The following is a 21,511-nucleotide window of genomic DNA, read 5'->3' as shown; positions in this document are numbered from 1 at the left end:
GCGCCGTCTAGAGTAATTGACTAGAGTTAGCCGGCGGTACTACCAACAATCAATACGAAACTAACGATTTTAAATTGGCTCACCACTTTAGTAGCCTATTGGTCCCAAGAAAACGATTAACGTACCCTATTCTAGTTGAAATTCTATTACTACACTATGTTTGTTTTGATTCGCTATGAAAGTTTGACAGATAACATCAGGGGTGTGTGGATTTATGCAGAACATGCAGGGGTGAGTGAAATAGCTTGGGACTGCTTGGGACCGTTGTTCTGGTACTGAGTGAGCCAAAAATAATAATGATTTTCTTCGGGACCCAGTGGTCTTAGAGTTACCTCTATGGTTGGACCAGGTCGACAAGGTCTGATCGTATGAAAAATAAAGAGGAAGAGCATTCCAGTCTGAAACATCAAACGAAGTAGAGACGTTTTTTTATTTCGCTCCGTAAAATCCCGGTTTTCTCCATTAGAATAGGATACAAAGGTTATTTGGCAAAGATTGAATCAAATTCAAACTAATAACTGGAAAATATTTTATACGGATGATCTGAAATTAGCTTTTAAAACATCAGAATTGTACATTTAAATAATAAATAAAAATTTTGGGGCGTGAAAAAATACTTATCCTTCTGGATCTTAAAAAAAACTTTCAAGGTCTAATTCTAAGAAAAAATGAGGGTCCCGGACTACTTATTCATGGTAATTATTAATTATAATTCAATTTCCTCCAGTTGTCCGTTTTTCCCGGATTTTTTTCAATTCTCCACAGAACACTAAAAAAATCATGAAATTCATCCTGCGATTCTCTTTGAATTTTGAAGTTTTTTTTTTGGTAATTCACTGTTGCTTTCTTTTTTGTACTTAATTCGATTGAATTCTGCATAGAATTCCCATGCAGTTCCTCTTAGAATTGTCTTAAAATGTTACCTAGAATTATCTTGGAGTTTTCCTCTAATTTCTTCTGAATTTAGACTTCTATATTTTCTTAACGATTCAGATACTATTGCCGATGTGCTTGGAGAATAGTTCACCTCTCTATCAGCCATAGAAGGCTACGAAGAACGCTTCCGCTTCGTCACCTCCCATAGCCAGCATGCCAATTCCAGAGGAAGCAATTGTGCCGGAAATAAAGGAACCCTTCCGGATGAACGAGCTCGCTCTGGCCGGACGAAGTGGGCTATCCTTTGCTCCTGAATATACCATCAGAAGGAAGACGCAAGCTTCTAGATCTAATCAACCAGGAGTGGCTGCACAACTCCCTGCCTCAGGATTGGAAGCACAGACTCGTGGTCCCGATCCTCAAGCAAGGAAAGCCAGGCAGACAAGCTTCAGGCCGATCTCCCTCACATGCTGTGCATCCAAAATCGTGGAAAGGATGGTAAATGGGCAACTGATGAACTTTCTAGAATCCAGGGACCTACTTGACCACCGTCCAGGACACGGTACAAACACGTACTTCGCCACACTTGCTCAAGCCTTTGATGACGCTACCTCGGGTGGACACCACGTCGAACTGGCCGCTTCAGACATAGCAAAAGCTTATAATAGAGCTTGGATGCCAGATGTCATCCGATAAATGGCTGATTGGGGCCTTGGCGGGCACCTGATGCATTTCGTGAAGAATTTCTTGGTAAACCGCACCTTTCAGGTACTTCTAGGAAACCACCGTTCGCAACATTCCGAGAGGAAACTGGCGTACCACAGGGTTCGGTTATCGCGGTGGAAGCTCGCGGAACTCCAGAGAATCAGATACTGTAACCACACTATCCGTTACTCCGATGGATCGGTTTACCGTGAATGGGGTTGGCATCGGCATCACGGGCCCCCAAATGTCCGTACTTCATCGACTTCCAGACCAGTACACTATATTCTCGGCAGAAGCGGTCTCTGTTGTTATTGCTGCTACCACTCCTTCAAACAAGCCGATTGCCGTATTTACGGACTCCGCAAGTGTAGTTTTAGCCCTCAACTCAGACTGTATTAAGCACTCATGGATTCAAGCCATTCAGCGATATGCCCCCAGAAACACTACATTTGTATGGATTCCGGGTCACTGCGGCATTCGTGGTAATACCATAGAGGTAACTCTAAGACTAGAAGGTCCCGAAATAACGTGCTCAACTTTTTGGCTCAGCTCTGGTACTCTCTTCGGTCCCAAGCTAATCGATTCACCCCTCGAAACATAGGAAAAACCAATAACCCCTCATTTTATCTGTCAAACTTTCATAGCGAATCAAAACAAACATTGCGTAGTACTAGAATTTCGACTAGAATAGGGTACGTTTGTCGTTTGCTTGGGACCAATAGGCTACTAAAGTGGTGAGCCAATTTAAAATCGTTAGTTTCGTATTGATTGTTGGTAATACGGAGGCGGATCATCTAGCGGCTTCTGGAAGACAAGCCCAACTGTTCACCAAGGAGGCTCCATCGGGGGACCTGAAAACAATGGGTTGCCAACAAAATCTGGGACTTATGGTCACATACATGGTCCCAATCAACAAGCATTTTCCTTAGAAAAGTGAAGGTTAACATATGAAGATGGGAAGACCCCCTGACCACCAAACTCAGGTTGTCCTGGCAAGACTCAGAACAGGCCATACCAGAGCCTCGCATAACTTTTCAGGGAGCGGCCCGTTCCGGAAATTTTGCGAGCTCTGCCGCACCAACTGTTCAGTGGAACACATAATCTGCCGCTGTACTCAATACGAAGGCTCACGAGAGCTGTACGGCATACCGGGCAGCATTAATGGGCTTCCTCCGCGAGGCCGGCCTCTCCGGTCTCGTTATGGAACCATTAGTCTCTCACAGGCTTCATGGCAGGGCGGTCGACCACTTCCAACCTTCTGTGTTTTACCTCGTACATTACGGAGAGTATGACAGACCATATGCGAACAGATGTCATCTACACTGACCTATCAGCCGCCTTCGACAAGTTGAACCATCCTATAGCGATCGCCAAACTGGATAGGCTCGGTATAAACGGCAGTCTCCTACGATGGTTCGCATCCTATCTATCTGATTGTAGCCACCTCGGCCCGTTGATATTTTTTGTGTATTTCAACGACGTCAATTTCGTCCTCGACGGTCCACGACTGTCGTTCGCAAACGACATGAAAATCTATTTCCGAGCCATCGCTGACTGCCACCTTCTCCAATTCCAATTCAACGCCAACTGAACTGCATGGTTGTAAATCCAACAAAATGTTCAGTAATCACGTTCTGACGGAAGAAACATCCAATTAGATTCAGTTATATCCTAGAAGGCGTTGACGTACATCGTGTGAATCACATTAAAGATCTGGGAGTCATCTTAGATTGTCAACTCATATACAGCCAGCATATCTCGTACGTGATCGACTAGGCATCCAGAACGCTCGGCTTCATTTTCAGGATAGCTAAAACTTTCACGGACATCTACTGTTTGAAGTCGCTTTACTGCTCCCTCGTCCGGAAGGTGTTAGAATACTGCTGCCCTGTATGGAATCCCAACTACCAAAACAGAGTACAAAGAGTAGAACCTATTCAACGACGATTCATCTGGTCTGCCCTTCGATGATTGCCTTGGAGGGATTATCAATCGTGTTGCTTCCTTATTTGATTTTCAGTTGGCACGTGAGACGCTGCGTCAGAGATTCCGTGACATATATTAAAGAATTAGGAATTAAGTTGGATGTCACGGCCTTTGCAGCTTGTTACTTCTTGACTATATTGTATTTCCTGGTATTGCTTAATTCATCATTAGGACTAAACCCAGTCTGTTGATATAGAACCAAATAAACAAATAAACCCTGTCCTTGGGGAGAATTCCTAAAGAAGTTTTGCTTGAATTCCAAGGTAGGTTTGAGAAGAATTCCAAGGTAATTGTGTGGTGAGGTGAATTTTTCTGAGAACTCCAAGTAAGTTTGGAGTAGAATCCCAAGATAATTCTGAAAAGCATTCTAGATAACTACAAGGAATTCTAAAGGGATTTCAAGAAAATTTTGGAAAACAAATACACGCTGAGGATAGATCTAAACTGCCGGTGGACGCTGCACTGTCCCATGTTTCCTATGGAATTTCCATATAACATACGACAGTTTTGCGTCCACCGGTAGTGAAGCGACTTTGTCTAAATTGTTTGTAGGAGCTTGAGAAAAATCAATGGAGAATCCTAAGCAGAAACCTAAGGAAATTCTGAGCATTCCAAGGACAGGACATCGAATGCCAAGGAAAGTTCTAAACGAAGGTATAGGACGGATCTTAGCAGAGTTTCAAAGGTATGAGATGAGATGAGATTTCCATATGACGAAGTTTAAAGAGTTTCTGAAAGTATTCCAAGGGAATGCTGAGAAAAATTCAAAGGTAGGTACTCCCAGCAGCATTGGAAGGTAATTTAGAGGTGAATTGTAAAGGAATTCCTAGACAAAGCAGGACTTCCCAACATTTTTTCAAGGCAATTTTAGACAGAGTTATGCTGAGAAATTTACACGAATTTTTATGATAGTTATTAATGAATAAGAAAGAATCCTACAACGAATATCAAGAGCTTTCTGAATAGAAATCTTGGAGTGATTATGGAGAATTAACTAATTATTAAATAATAAAACTATACCTACCAGAAAGAACTCTAACACTCAGGCCTCTTCTGCGAGTCGTCTGTCTGTCATTTGTGAGGTGACTCTCCATTTGATTTGCACGGAGAGGCACCTCAGAGTGAATTGTGAGTGAAATTTTTGAGCAAATTTATAAGAAATCCTATCAAGAGTTCCACTGTCTTTTCCGAAGCCTTTTTATTCAAGTCTCTGATCACAATTTGATTGTTTGTTTAAAGATCTTCAACGATTTTAGAAGTCAGTATCTAAGAATCTAAAAAAAAAACTTGATGCAAAAATAACCATAATTGTTTGAAACGGATAACTTGATGACCGAAAGATAGCAGAAAATCAACGCTCAGGGCAATGCTGCTCTGCATATTTAGTAACAAATACCAGCCCTAAAGTGGATTTTTTTAGCATCATTCTAGTAACCTATAATCAAAATTGTAAATCGATTCGATCGACATCTAACTACTAATAGATTAAAAACAAAACGCTTGATATAAATCATACATTTTATTTCACCATTTTCAACACATTCGGATATTCAATTCCAACTTGTTCATTTTATTGAAAAGCAATCATAAAAAAAGTTCCTAACTCTAGTAGCAATTATCTTACTGATAGCGATCGCTTGCTTGTTGTTAGTATCAAGACTACATATATAGATAAGAGATAACAATTGCCCGCATTGATTATTTGCAACGTTGTTTAGTAGACCACAGAGGCTTCACTGAAGGAGATTGGTAGACATGGTTTCAAGCAAATAGCGAGTATTCTTACCTTCAGATTCGCCACGCTTCTCTTCCTCCTGTGTCAGTTCCGTTGCTGAACTGCTTTCCACTTCATCGTCCTTTTGTGCGTCCACTTCCATTTTATCGGATTCTACCAACTTTTCACTTTCTTCTTCCTCCTTATCTGCTTCCTTTTCCACCGTAACTGCACTTTCCGGCTCCTCAGAGTTCACTTCTGGTGATTCATTTTCTTTATTCTCACTTTCGACTACCTTCTTGCTGGCATCGACGCTTTCCACCTCTGTCGGTTTTTCAGCCTCCGCAGATTCCATCTCCACATCGTCCACCTCCTTTGACGTCTCCTCAGTCACAACTAGCACTGTCACAACAGATTCTTGCTTCTCCTCTGCAACTTGCTCCATTTTATCATCATCGACGGAATCTTTCTTCTGCTCAACCTCCACCCCATCAGCTTCCTTCTCCTGTTGCTTCTTCTCTTCGGCAACTTGCTCCACGTTTTCCTCATCAGCAGAATCTTTCTTCCCCTCAACATCCGCCTTCTTATCAGCTTCCTTCTCCTTTTGCTCTTCGTCTTCGCCCTCTTCGATGATCTCCACCACATCGTCCGGCTCATCACCGTCTTTAGGTTCAGCTGCACTCTCCGCAACTTTGTCCGCATCATCCTTCGATGTTTCATTTTCATCACCCTCGATGATTTCCACCAAGTCATCATCGTTTTTACTCTTTTCTGCTTCAATTATTTCGACGCTTGCTTCGCCATCAACTGTCTCCTTTGTACTCTCTACGGTGGATGTATTCTCGGTATTTTTATCTGTAACCGCTGTATCAATCTTGTCCAGAGATACGTTCCCTTCGACAGCACTTATCTGCGGCACGCTATCCACGGAAATCAGTTCACTGGATGTATTGACTGCAAAAAAAAGCAAAGAATATTCCCAAATTAAAGCTTTCCATTCATACCTGAAACTCAGCACGTGCAAACTTACCATCGTCCTTCTCCTGCAGAATGGTTGCCACGGCAGCTTCAGTCTCTTTCGAACACGGTACACCCTTGTTAGCTCCGTCATCCTTCTTTTTCTTGCTGCTGCTATCGTCGTCGTCCTCGGAATCGAGATTGATAAGTGTCGTGTTCTGTTCGATAATCTCACAGTCATCCTCATCGTCGCTCTTATCTTCGTCTGGATTTCGGTTGCTAATTTGGTCACCCATCATCACAAAGTCCGATTCCTTAGTGAAACCCATCTTCTTCACATCGTCGACGCACTTTTCCTGGAGAGTCTTAAACCGTCCAATGGCGTACGTTAGCAGATAGGATACGTGGATGTACAGCTCCTTGAGATCCCGCACGTTGCGAATGTTTTTGAACGAATTCGAATTGGTCAAGGTGTTGATCTTATTGACGATGTGCTGGCAGATTTCAACGCCGGACAACAGCTTGCCTTCGAAGTTCTTACGAGACTTTCCGAGAGGCGAGTCTTCGTGAGACCCATTGACCAAGTTTTGAAGCATAGCCAAAGTGGGTAATTGAAGAGCAGGATTCGGTTGGCCTGCGACGATCGTTGGTTGCGGTTGACCAGCTTGAGATTGAGCTTGGACTTGAGCCTGAAGCATTAGCTGTTGCTGACGTTGCTGCTGAAGCATCTGCTGTTGCTGTTGTTGCTGGCGCAGGCGTTGTTCCTGCAACTGCTGTTGTTGCTGAAGAGCAATATTTATATGCATATTCGAACCACCGTTGGTCATGCGCGGAGGGTTTTGACCTACGCTAACAGGGTTGAAGTATGCATTCGGTGGTTTCGGAGCAATGGTCCGGCTAACAGTAACGTTCGGTGGCTGTGCCGGTGCCGGTGAAGCCGCTGGTGCTTGTTTGCGCACCTGTATCAACTTGCCGTTGGGTAAACGATAAGTTCCTTGTTGAGCGGCAGTATGGAGATCAATCCTGTATCCATTGATTGTGTGATAAACCGGAGGTGGAACCGTGTTTGCCTGGTTGGACACGGGCATCCGCATTGTGATGGGATTGGCATTTGCTGGAATGGCTGGCCGAACAACCACTTGCCTACCGGGCACTGTGGCAGGAAGTGTTGGCGCTGGTGTTGGCTTCGGTACGGGCAGTTTTGCCGCGGGAGGCGACCTCGTAGCCACCAATGGAGGCGGTTCTTCCGGATTCATAAACATGCTCATTATATCCGGAGTGCAGACAACCTCGTTGTTGTCTGTCTTGACCTTCTTCGGAGCCGGCGGTGTATTGGCAGCTTGCTGCACGGGCAAAATTGGGCGAGGAAGAATACGCTTGCTGTCCGGTATTTTGGCAGCACCAGGTGATATTACTTCATTGGCATCGGACGGTCGTTTGGTGCCTTTTTTCGCCGCTATCGGCGTGCTGCCTTTTTTGTTCAGCCCCTTGTTGCTGCAGCACGTGGTGTTGTCCTGTTTCATCAGATTGTTGATGGTCTGCACAGAGAGGTTCTTATCCTTCATGTCCCTGAAAGAATACGCGAAAAAAATGGACATTTTAGAATATTTTGTCTTGGGCTCTAGTGGTGTTATGCAGTGCTATTTAGGATTTGCATTGAATTGCGATAAATAAAATGCAAGTAACCAATGGAAACAGTTACGAGGGAACGGGGTTGCGTTGGAAACGGTCGGAATGTGTGAAGTGTTAGCTTCTTCTTCTTCTTCTTCTTCCTCTTGGTGATGACTTACGTTCCAATTGGAACTTTAAGTGCTTATTACACTTACACCGAAAAAAGTTTTCATATAGTTTCCATTTCCAATAACAAAATTAATTATTTTTATCTGAAATTCACATAACATTCATATGATCACATGGACTCTATGTGATAAATTACATATATTTCATTGGACACATAATGTGATTTTGTAGTTCGATTCCCCATTATGAGATCACATGAAAGTTAAGTGAAATTCTAATGGATATTTTCTATTGAAAATGTGATTTATTTTTTATGTGTATTAGTCTATCTATCTATCTATCTATCTATCTATCTATCTATCTATCTATCTTTCTATCTATCTATCTATCTATCTATCTATGTTTCTATCTATCTATCTATGTTTCTATCTATCTATCTATGTTTCTATCTATCTATCTATGTTTCTATCTATCTATCTATGTTTCTATATATATAAATGAATTTCTGTCTGTCTGTCTGACCCTTATACTCGGAAACTACTGAACCGATTGGCGTGAAAATTTGTATGCAGGGGTTTTTGGGGCAGGAAATGGTTCTTATGATGGTTCGAGACCCCTCCCCCAACTGAAATTTCTGCATAACTCGATAACTAATCAAGCAAATGAAACCAAATTTGGCATGTGAAGGTCATAGGGAAGCCCCTTAGGTAAGAGGGGGTGGGGGCTACGTACAATAAGCATGCTTTTTTTTTAATTGGCGCATAAACTCAAGCTATTGAATCCCGAGCAAGGCCGGGCACACTCAGCTAGTTGATAAAAATAGGAGAAATCAAGCCGAACCAGATTTAAGTACCATTGATCGATTCTCTTCATCGACTTTCTTTTTCGATAATAACTGGGCTAAAAAACCGTTTCTTGTCGAGTTTGCCGTATTATATGCTAGATAATAACTTCTTTTATCGAGCTGTGTGTTGAGAATAGATGGAAATGTCTATACATGGTCGCAAACAGAAAATCGACGCAGAGAATCTGACAATGTTACTTAGAACCTACTCCATTGTCCGGCTTGAAATTTTGCCAATTCTATTGATGACATAAAGTTATATTGGCAATCTCCATATTGTTTGGTACAGGAGTGCGCTTTTGACTAGTAGGGTAGTGCGCTACTTCGTCGTAATCGCCCATTTCCGTTCTATCGATCAGAAAAGATCAATAATATCAATGATTTCACCGTGCACAAATCAATAATAGGTTTGTTCCGATGCGCTAGTTCATTAGCTACAACATAAACCCTGTTAGATCGCATTGTATGAATGTTTACGCTCATTGTTCTCAAAACAAAAGAAGCGCTCCTAGCGAATCCCCTTTTTCTACGTTTATCCGTAGGACGAAGAAAATCTAATGGCGTTTCAATGCGTTAGGACGGAATTGAAACTCGTAGAACGAATTTAGAATCAAGAAGCAGTGTTAGATTTTAGACAATATCTCAACAATGTGTGACTCTTTATCAAATCCAACGGTATGTATGGAAAGGTGAATAAATTTACAAGTCATCTTTGACAGAAATATTCTATTTTTTGTTTAAACTCGTTCAGAAAAGAGAGGTAAAGCGCGGGTTGTGCTTAGTAGGACGGAAATTAGATCAAAAACCCTACTACTGCATCATTTTCAACTTCTATTCGATTTTCACACTGCCGTACTCTAGCGGAACTATGAACCTACCCTCTTCAAAACTTTCTCTAGCTAATAAATTATCACACTAAACCTTCATGTTGATAGCATAGCGTTTCCTCAATTCTACTAAGAGAAGTTTTTAGAAAAGAAGCATCTAAGAGTCTGATGAATCCCGACTAAGACACAAATCATCACCAATTTAGGCTCTGGGATATCTCGAAAATCATGGATGTGATCCGATTAATCCTGACTGTAATCCGAAGAATCCTGACTAGAGTTCGAAGAACTTTGAGTATGACCAGGAGAATATCTACTGGTAATCGAAAAATTCCGAGAATCTTTGAGGTGCGAAGACTCTCCGACGGCCTCCTGATCCTTAGAATTTCAATTTGAATCCAATACTTCGGACTGAGAGCCGGGAAGTCCCAACTGGTATCCAGAAAATCCGGATTGAGATCGAGAGAAATGAAAATTTGATCCGGAGAATCCCGACTGGGATTTGAAGAATTTGCGCTGGGAACCAAATAATATCGACGGAAGTCATAAGTATCCCCACTGAGATTCAGAGAATCTCGATTGCATCAAATTCGCGCCAAATCCACGGGAATGTCAGAAATTTGATCATTCAAATCAAACGATGTCAAAACTGCATTTTAAATAATTTTATAATGAGCTCGAATGACACACTGAGTTGTGTGAATGAAAAGTAGCTTATTCGATCGAGTTTACTTGACTTTTAGGTTTGAGTATTTTTTTTCTGGATAAAGATGTGTAATCTACACTGTACACTGAAGCCTTTTACGAACTACTCGCGAATTTCCTGATCATCCGAAAAATACCTTATACTTTCTTGAGATTCTTTAAACTTTTATGAGGTTTCTTGAACTTCTTTTATATCTATCTTTCAAACTTTTCGGAGGCTTCAAAAATTTGAATTAGGTCTAACGCACCCTAAACTTTTATGAACATTCATAGTTTCGTGGAATTTCTAAAACATTTGCTAAGGTTCTCTAATCTTAATAAAGATTTCCAAAGCATAATCAAGATTCCCTAAACATTTTAAAATTTTTCTTAACTTTCCTGAAGAAACCTAAACCATTATGTGATTAATTTGACCCGCCTTAAACATACCCTTAGCTTCCCTGAGGTTTTCTTAACACTCCGAACACGATGCCTCCGGTAAAATGTATAACGGAAAATTTGCAAAGTTTGAAAAATCATAGCTTAACCATTTTTAGACGAATTTCAAATCTTTTGCCACTATTTTAAATTTTGATACTTTAAAGTTTTACTCGATATCAATAGATTAAAAATCTGCCGTTAAATCGTTGAACAATAATTAAATCGTTGAACAATAATTTTTCAAACATTACCAATTTTAAAATAAAAATCCCGAAGAGTCTTTCTGAAGTTCCAAGATCTCAAAAGTTCTACAAAACATCTTTGAGGTGATCACTGAGTTCTTTTGATATACCCTAAACTTCAATATGTTACGCTGAAATCGACTGATCTTTTTTGAAATTAAAGATTTTCTTAAGGAACTTATGAGAGGACCAAGGAGCTTGGAGATCTTCTTCGACTCAAAAAGTGTCTGACTGGCATCCAGCGGCTGAATAAGAAATTCTCTTCCCCAGAAGCTACACCTAATATGGCAGTCCCATCACGGGGATAGGATACCTTAGGCCAACCACCTACTGTCTCCGAAATTTATAAATGGTTACATAAACCAACCCTAATCAACAAATATCATAAACGAACTGCATCCCGGAAGGTTACACTATCCCACAAATGGTTTGGATGATACCCCGCCGAACACGTCGTTAAGCTCTCTTTTATGGTTATTTTGATTAGGGAACAGAGAAAGATTACGAACTGATTTTACGGTAACGACTTTTAGATCTTCTGAGAGGATCGGCGAAATACAGATAGATAGATAAGGTGAACTTCGAAGATCTTTAAAGTGCGAGAGGATCTGCGAACTTCAGACTTTGGAGAGGTTCAAAGAGCTTCAGAAATGTTCAACGAGCGCCTGACGAGTATACATCTTTCATTTTCTTTTTCATTTTGCAGCGTTTGTTGGGTTAATGGGAGCGCAAGTCAATCCAAAGCCGAGGATAAAGGAAGGGTAATGGCTGAATAGTCACAGGACTGCAACGCCTGTCATCTGCGAACAACTCGAGTGAAGCCAAATTTCTCTGGTGCTCTGGTGCTAATTTGACAGCTCCTCCTTTTCCTCTATGATTAAGCTTGGTACATGTCGCGCCGCGTTGCGGAAAATACATAGAGTTTTCTAGATAACGTTATAGGAAAGCATGATTCACGCAAATTGTGCTCGTCAATTTGAAAACAACTGAATCATTTTTTAATTGTCCATTGCGGGAAATTAAGAATGGTATTGAAGGCATTACATTTGTTGCCACTTTGCCGCATTTAATGTTACATGGTTGGAGCTTAAATATGTTATGGATCACCAGCGTTGCTGATGTTTTAGGCAGTTTCAAGAACTGGAACGCATTTTAGGGGGTTGTGAATAGTCTATACGGACCATTTGAACGCCATGGGAAAAGGAAGGGATTGAAGAGGTCGGTTATTGGGGGGTTTTGAAGAAATGACACATAGTACTAGATTTGTGCAGCAAAATGTAAAGAAACGGAAAATCCATCTCCCACTGATTCATCTTTTCACATATATACCAAATAGATATTTTAAAGCAACCATCATAATAAGCAGACAATATATGAAAAGGCTAGTTGCCTCCCTAAGCGGACCCCCCGCATCCTAACCAGCGTTGCCAGTATTCCAGATTTATCTGGATTTTCCAGATTTTCGGTCATCCGGCCAGATACACAGATAGATCACGTATATTTACAGACTTTTAATATATGTTCCAGATTTTCCCAGATTTTTCAAACATGTTGCTTGAAAAATATCATTGCAATTGATATACACTCTAATCAAAAAATAAAAACTGCTACTTTAACTATTAAAGGCCATCAACGTTGGAAATTATTGCAACATCGTACATGGAATTGTTACAACATGTTTGCATGTTAATGAGTTGCAGAATCATGAAACAGGAGCCATTTTCTAATGATCATTAGCTGAAAAAAAATCTTCAAACTTTTGAAAATAGTGGGCCTGAATGTTTGTCTAATTGTTTGTTTGAATTTATTTTAAAAAAATTCAAAATTTAAATATGGAGGAATTTTCATATTTTTTTTAATTTAGAGAAATTGAAAACTGTTCAGGATTTAAAACAATAAATTGAGCCTTGGAAAATTTGGCTTTTGAATCTAGACAACCACCAGGACGTTGAAGTTTGTTGGTGAGATTTTTGAAAATAATTCATAAGGAAAATTCGAAAGGCATCTGATAATATATAACTTTTTTTTGTACCTGTGAATATTGAGTTACAGCAGTCTGAATTTCTTTAGCATTCTAAATGCCCTAGAATTTCAAAATTTTAAGGTAATTTTGAAAATAGTTTACAGTGAAGTGTGAGGCGAGTTCCATACATCTGTGTAAGCTTCGTGGTCGTGCGATGTCACCCGTCCTTCAGGCGTATTGTGAGTGCCACGAAGTGAGGGTTCGATTCCCACTCCAGCCAGTCGAACTTTTGCAACCTGGGTGTGGTGCGTTGTCAGTTTTCTAGTGCTAAGTTTTCAGTCTGTGCAACTTCTGGTTGAAGACAGTGTCAGTTGTCTTTTAAAAACTCTGATGACAATTGCATGGAGATTTTGTGAAGAATGGAAATAGAATTCGGAAGAAAAATCAAAGAAAGTTCTCATGATGAAACTTAAGGAGTATGCTGATATGAATCGTGAGAATAATTTTAATTGAATTCTGTTCAATGTTTCTATGGAGATTCATTTTTATAAAATTTTAAGAGATTTAATAGGAATCAGGCCAAAAGAACAACTGGCAATTTCTGGGAGACTTTCAATGCCATTTTGGCAAAGTATTTAAGGACTTAGCTAATACGGAAGAGGATTTCAAAACAATTCTGACCTAACCTACAAAGCAGCTCTAAGGGAATTATCGGATAAGTCTGAGAATAGAGTGACGGTCATTCAGAAGCGTGTACCAAGGAAATTATTAAAAATATTCTAAGTAAATTTCATAGAGAAAGATGAAAACTAAATTATGCCAATTCTTGGAAATTATTGCTAGTTTGAGGGAATTGTGCAATCGGAGAGTGATTTATAAAAGATTACAAGAGAACCCTTAGAATGTTACTGAAAAAGTTTGGATATTATCAAGATCATTTTAGGGGAATCCAGAAAAGAAGCATGATGGAATTCTAGGATGGTTCAAATGGAACTCTGTAAAAAGGACGTTAGATATCATGTAAAGAGTTCCAAGTAAATTCAGACTAACAAAAAATGTCATGATCTGGGACCCAGGAAATATATAAATTCAGACTTTAATTTTAATTATATAATAAAATTATTCGTAATGGTAATGCAAACAGTTGAGTTACCAGTAGTTTAGGTAAACTGTGCGTGAGTACCACGATGTTAGGCTTTGATTCCCACTTTAGCCTGGTGAATTTTACTTTAAAATAAAATTGCCTACTGCCTACTATGATGTCAAGAATTACATAGTTAGTCTGATCAACCCCAGGGTTATATTAGAATTATTTAGAACTATTAAAATCTTTAAAACATATCATGGTACTGCATCAAAAAGTAAGGACTACATCGACTTTTAGTTTAGAAAATCCATCCCATCAAAATTACTTGATTATTTGATTTTCATTCATTAAAAAAAAAGTTGCAGTTTAAAACCCAATTCTAAAAATATTTTCTGCAGTATTTTACCAACGATTTAACTCAATTTTTTAAATACTTAAACTTTTTGGGCACACTGTACTGTGTCAATACTTTTTTTAACTTTTGGATGATTTAAGCAATGCAAACAAGTTATTTGTTCTATATAATTTTTTAAACATGAAATTCATAAACATTCTGGTACTTTGAATACATTCCAGATGATCATACTGACCGAATTTTACGGGAGATTGGCACATCACTTTGATTTCAATAGCATTATGTTAAAAACAGGATTTTTTGGAGCCTACCAGACTTTATTTTTTAACTGGTCCAGATTTTTCTGAAAATGACCTGGCAACGCTGATCCCAACTCTTTTGTTATTCTACTTAAGGTTCAATTTACTTTGATGCTTTTTGGAAAATTTCAAAAACAGTTTTTTTCCGACGAATTGTTTCAGATTGCAAAAAGCTCGCGTCATTTTGTGTAAAATATCAAAAGGAATCGAATAGTGCGAGCTTTTTGCAATCTGAAATAATGCGTTGGAAAAAACTACTTTTGAAATTTTCCAATAAGCATCAAAGTAAATTGAACCTTAATGCTATTAGGCTGTCTAAACTTTCTTATTTATGTCCGATATCTCATTAGCCTAATTTAATAAATAATTGAAATCTCTAATCTACCTAATCAATTATAACCCATGCTTTATTAAGTATTTTTATTTTTAAAATTAAAAAAAAAAAGTTAGACGCTAATTTTAAGTTATTAAAGTTTTAAACTAATTTCAGAATTTTTTACTCAAAATTACTTGAAATTTATTACCGTGTTCATTTTTTTCTGAAAAGGAACGAAGTTTTCCTACAACTTTGTCTCAGACTACATTTCGATTGAAAGTGACGTTTTAGAGTTATGATTTGTTCAAAAATATCGAATACGGCATTTTGAAGTATTTCGCTATATCGATGGTCGAATTTTAGCTCAAATGTGAATGATTGACCATAACAAACAATTAAGCAAAGGATCATGCTAACCGGAGATGGTCGCATCATATCGATTCGTAATTTTTGCGTGGAACTGAAGCACTTATGTCTATTTGAAAATTTGTTCTTAAAATGATCGGAATGGAGTCATCAAATAACTAAATTTTAAACTTAGTGCAGATGCAAATCCACACCAAACACGAAAGAAAATCAGAGAATTTCGAATATTGGGAACAGGGAACCGAAGAATCCTGACTGAAAATCGATTTATCACGTTGGAGATCCGGAGAATCCTAACTTGGATCCGAACAATTCGGATAGGGAGGCTTGGAAATCCGACTGACATCCGGAGACTCCAGACTGATCAGATGAATCTCGAATTGGATCTGGGGAATACCAAATGGTATCCGAAGAATCTCGACTGGGAACAGAAGTATGCGATTCTCAAAATCCCGACAATTCTGGATGAAGTCCGGAGAACAACTGTGATCCAAAGAAACCCGACAGCGAATCGGAGAATTCCATTTCGGAGGATTTTGAATATGATGCGAGCAATGCCGACTCTAGGGAAGTAAAGCCGTTGGTCCCCGGTCCATGAGTAGATAGGTCGATAAGCAGGGGCAGGTGTGGTAGCTACCTCCCTGGCGTTGTTAGCATTGGTACTTAGTACCGAAAACAAGATCGACGGAAAACAAATCAAGGATAAAAATCAATGCCCAATAGAATTCGGAAAATCCCGATTGGCAACCGTCGAATATCGATTAGGAACCAAAGAATCCTGAGAGAATATCAACAGGGATCCAAAATAATCCAAACTGGCAACCGAGTAATATCGGCTGATTTTCGGACTATCCCGACTGGGATCCAGAGAAATTCGAATTTGATCCGAAGACTCCAGACTGGGATCGGAAGAATCCAGATTGGGAACCAAAGTATTCTGATTATTACAACTGTCGATTGAGATCCAAAAAATTCAGTGTGCCGGAAAATCCACATATGTTCCAAAATGAACAATTTTTGCAGGCGATAGGGTAGAGAACTAGTTCGGCCTAATCACCCATTTTGGGCCTATCGAGCAGAAAACCCAAAATAAAACCATGATTTCAGCGTTAACAAGTCAATTATGCATTTGATACGATACTTTAGTTAATAAGCTACGGAACAAAGTCAATGAGAACGCGTGATATGAAGGTTTGCACCCATTATTCCCAAAAACAAAAGAAGCACTCCGACCGAATCAATTTTTATCTTCATCCGATAGGCCGAAGTAAATTCATTGGCGTTTCAATGGCGTTTCAATGCATTAGGCCGAGTTTAGAATCCGTAGGCCGAGTTTGGCGTCTAGAAGCAGTGTTAGACTTTTGACAATATCTCAGTGATTGGTTTTTCTTTATCAAATCTTACGGTACATACGGAAAGGTAAATAAATTTGGAAGCCATCAGTAATAATAACATTCCGTTTGGTGCTTTAAACTGCGCTAGATTAAGAAAGACTAAGTGCGGGTTGTGCTTAATAGGCCGGAAATGGGGTAGTTAACCCTACTGAGATCACAGCTCAAATAACATGGAAATGAACGGACAATTTTTTTCAGATTTTGCACGGTATCCAAAATATCAGCGGTGCTGGATACCAGGAATAGAAAGTCGTTCAAGAGAATCGATAGGACCCATTGAAATATTCATCATTGTATGAAATGATAGGAGCCAGTTGACCTCATAGAAACGATGATATTGATGTTACTTCTCACAGTGGTCAAAATTCGTTCATGAACTGAAAAATCTGTTGATGAAAATGATCTAAGGAAAAGGAGAGAGCCCTCTGAAGTTCCATATGCATTACTGCAGACGTAGCTTTTTGAACAACCTCTCCTTCAAAATATCTTCACATAACACACTAACGGCATCTCACGAGCCATTCGCGAAAAATAAGCTTGCTTGCGAAAATTCAAACAATGTTGCATACAAGATCGATAGCTTGTATAGAAACGTCACGATGATGCGCTGTGGTAGGCAGTTCGCAAAGCTGATAATATTCAAATTTAGCGGTAAATGTGCGAACGATGACTGAGAATGAAGAATTACGTCTGAATGTCTGTGATATTACTATAAGAACTGTCAAAAAACACGCAGTTTACACACTTCATTATCGCATGCACACTACTGCGCCATTTAATCGAACGAGTGCTAGAAGAACGGCTACATATTCTAAATTGATTGAAACATTGGTTACATATTGTAAGGTAAATTCTCCTGTTACCTGCGCCCAAAAATGTGTGTGCTAGATAGAGAAAGCCATACCACATATATCGTCCTGTTGTCATTAAATTATGCAAATTATGAAATCGTCATAGGTAGTTAGTCAAAAAGACAAGGTCAACTTTTTAGAAAACGTGTAGGGTAGAGCGCTACTTTGTCGTAATCGCCTATTTCCGTTCTATCGATCAGAAATGATCAATAATATCAATGATTTCACCATGCTCAAATCAATAATAGGTTTGTTCCGATGCGTTAGGTCATTTGCTGCAACATAAATCCTGTTAGAGCGCATTGTATGAATATTTACGCTCATTGTTCTCAAAACAAAAGAAGCGCTCCTAGCGAATCCCCCTTTTCTACGTTTATCCGTAGGACGAAGAAAATCTAATGGCGTTTCAATGCGTTAGGACGGAATTGAAACTCGTACGACTCGAATTTAGAATCAAGAAGCAGTATTAGATTTTAAACAATATCTTAACAATTTGTGACTCTTTATCAAATCCAACGGTACACGTATGGAAAGGTGAATAAATTTAGAAGTCATCTTTGACAGAGGTAAAACGCGGGTTGTGCTTAGTAGAACGGAAATTAGATTTAAAAAACCATATGGATTGATTTGATTATGCATAAATCACCAGCTTTATAAATACTGGTTTACAGTTCGGAAAATCGGAAAAGGGTTTTGGATTTTACACTGTAAATGAAAATAATAGTTACAATATACCAGTTTCACATTGCTAAAACTCATAAACTTACTGAAACTTCATTGTATTTTTCATTTACTTGCATGGGAATAAATAATAGAAAAAAACAAAATTAATTACAACCTAAAAATAAACAATTATATTTTACAGTACCTAAATCTAAGCCCCGTGACCCAATTTCCAGACTGATTTTTTTATTCGTGGAAACGACCCCTTCGAGAAAAATCTATTCGGTTACACATACTACAACAAAATCTACCGATAAAAGTAAGCTTCACTTGGCCACCATATTTTTATCCAATACACAAACCATCCATCTGCTACGCTAACATCAGCGCAATCGTACTACGCCCATAAAATGTATTTCGTACTGCAAGAAGGAAAATCATTCGCATACAGACTCAAACACAACCTCAAACTATATCACCATTCTCCAATCTGTTTGTCTGTGCGCGAGTTCAGCATACACGCAAAAGGAACGTGTCCACCACACCATAATCAATCCAAGCAAAGCTACATCAGAGAGAGAGATCGGTGACGGGAACTCTGCCCAGCTGCTGCCGCTTCATCAGGAGCGCAGCGAAACAACACGTATGGACAGAAGTAGGTAAAGACAAACGGAAACGAAAGTAGGAATTGTATGAAAACCAACACACAGCAGAAGGATACGATGAAATCATTTACCATGTTCGAGAAGATCGAAATTAATATCAAATATTTATGACGGATTTTTAGATACCTCCGTGTAACTAATTTTTGACAACAAATATGGTATTTATCGAACACATGCTAATAGCAGCTAAACTGTTATCTTTATTATATAAAATAATGTCAATATCAATTAAATTTTCCTCACAAAACTATCATATCACTAATGTATAATATATAGAAACGAATCCATCGAAATCGATCTGGGGTGGGGCAATCATAAATTACGGCACATTTTTTGACAATACATAGGGACAGTCTATAAGCTACGTAGACAGCTTCTGATAGATTTTAGACCTCACTCTCTCTTCCACTGGAGGCGAACCATAGAGGTAACTCTAGGAAAGTCCCGAAGAAACGTGCTCAACTTTTTGGCTCAGCTCTGGTACTCTATCGGTCCCAAGCTAATCGATGCACCCCTCGGAACATAGGAAAATCCACGAACCCCTCATTTTATCTGTCAAACTTTCATAGCAAATCAAAACAAACATATGGTAGTACTAGAATGGGGTACGCTTATAGATGTACTTGGGACGAATAGGCTAGTCAAGTAGTGAGCCAATTAAAAATCGTTAGTTTCCACAGGTTGATAATACTCCCAACCCTCCCCCTCTTTAAACTGCTTCCGTAGTTTATGGAATACCCCACACTTTAAATAGTTTGAATGAGTGTGTAGTTGCTTACAATTTATTAAGAAGAAATCTTAAACAAGTCGTATTATGTTTATCTCAACATCGATGATTTTTGCCAATTGGGTTGTTCAATTAAATAAAAAACGAATTTTATCATCTGAAAGAGCTTCGTTTTTTGAGCAAACGATATTTTTATCGATCCCATAGACATTCATCTCGATTTTTAAAGGGTGATTTATTTTTTTATTGTTGATGCTAATCTATTAGTTGACAGCTCGCTCTCATATTAAGTCCCAACGGAAGGGCGCAATACTTTTGTTTTCTTTATTAAAGAGACTTTCACCCTTAGGCTGGATTGTGTCTATCATTTACAAATACTTAAGTATGTTGATTCACCGTTTGACGCATGATTGTGAAAAATTATGGTTGAAAACCTCAATGTTCAAATAAACAAAATATTGTAAAAATTTAATTTATATAGTTCACATGTTGATTCATAATATGTTTGATAAAAAAATAATAATTTATATCAGTACTTAAATTACGTTGGAGTATTCAGACATATAAGATTTGGATGTGTTACTTAAAAATGAGTAACATGAGTAATGCCCCTTACAAGTCTTTCAATACAACCCAGGCTGCTGACCAAATATTTAAAATCTTATCATTACTGCTTTCATTATCTTAAAAACACTCTTAAATTCATTAATTACTTTAATCACTGCAAAAAAAAACATTACAAATTATTTTCAATGCATCCAAAATACCTTTCATTATATCAATTATCGTTAATTACTACGGTCACCGGTATTGAACGGTCAAAGTACACCAGGAAGTGCGTGGCTTTCGGAGTAACATTTGACTTTTGTTTTACGAATCTTTTTCAGAAGTGTCCAGTACACTAAACGATCGCCAATTTAAAGTCCGTCAACTGAAACAAGTGGAAAATAAACTTGTTTCAGTTATCGAACGTTGAGTGTACTAAATACATGTTTATTTTATTTTTAATAAATAACTCATTTAATAAGTTAGATTGCTTTTCAAAAGTCAACTTTCCCGAATAAAGTTAAATTAACAAAAATGCAACAATTGTTTAATAAGCTAAATAAATTTTCATCATTCAAACAAGCATATTAAATCTACCTACAATAATTTAAAATTCTATGTTTTAAATCAAGATTGTACGGTTTTTTCAGCACTTTCGTAGATTCCAATAATATTTCATTTTGGAGTTTTCTAAAATAAAATTCGATTGCATTTCTTAGGTACATTTTAATTCGAATTATGACTAATTTTGATTCTTATGATATGATAAGACAATGGAGTGATAACGTGTTATAATAATTGCTATAACCAAAAAAATATATCAAGATAGTCATATAACATGTTATAACGGCTCTGAACAAAGCATTAAATTCGAACTGATCAACGCTGTATTCTAGATGTTGAAACATGGTACGTAATATACGACCGCGTCCAGAGCGCCATTTTGTATTTTCTCTCCATCTGCCACAGACAACCAGCCTGACTTGGCAGTGCTATATTTAACCTTCCCCGCATCGGCGAACGTCTAGCTTGCTTGCAACGCTGCCGTACAGCAACGCCATCCGCCAAGCTGCGGCGGAAAAGTAGCACATTGAGTTGAACGTCAGCATTTTACCTTTCTCATGCCACACGCTCTACACTCCCTGCGACTCTCTACAATCACGCCACCATCGTTGGTTCACTGCTGAAGTCATGCTCATTCTTGCCCATCGTCATTTTCTGCCTGCCTGCGTGCCTACTGTGTTAGCAGTTCATACGGTCGTC

General features: G+C 38.7%; 2 protein-coding genes across 2 annotated transcripts in view; one reads left to right on the top strand and one right to left on the bottom strand.

The window, feature by feature from the left end:
• LOC135707576 (uncharacterized) overlaps positions 1 to 21,511 on the top strand; it is a 335,607-nt gene that overhangs the window by 20,914 nt on the left and 293,182 nt on the right. The window lies entirely within an intron of this gene.
• The window catches only part of ADD1 (ADD domain-containing protein 1), a 38,914-nt gene that overhangs the window by 3,547 nt on the left and 13,856 nt on the right, over positions 1 to 21,511 (bottom strand). Inside the window, exons 3-4 of the mRNA XM_065229431.1 lie at positions 6,312 to 7,807; positions 5,354 to 6,235 (exon numbers count right to left, since the gene is read on the bottom strand). Coding sequence (XP_065085503.1) covers positions 5,354 to 6,235; positions 6,312 to 7,807 — 2,378 coding nt within the window. The remainder of the gene's footprint in view (positions 1 to 5,353; positions 6,236 to 6,311; positions 7,808 to 21,511) is intronic.

This window comes from Ochlerotatus camptorhynchus, unplaced genomic scaffold, assembly GCF_037179485.1.
Source record: "Ochlerotatus camptorhynchus isolate MF236.1 unplaced genomic scaffold, CSIRO-AGI_Acam_v1.1 ptg000314l, whole genome shotgun sequence".
Classification (NCBI taxonomy): domain Eukaryota; kingdom Metazoa; phylum Arthropoda; class Insecta; order Diptera; family Culicidae; genus Ochlerotatus; species Ochlerotatus camptorhynchus.
The sequence above is the reverse complement of the archived record's forward strand: the minus strand, read 5'-3'. Positions and strand labels throughout refer to the sequence as shown.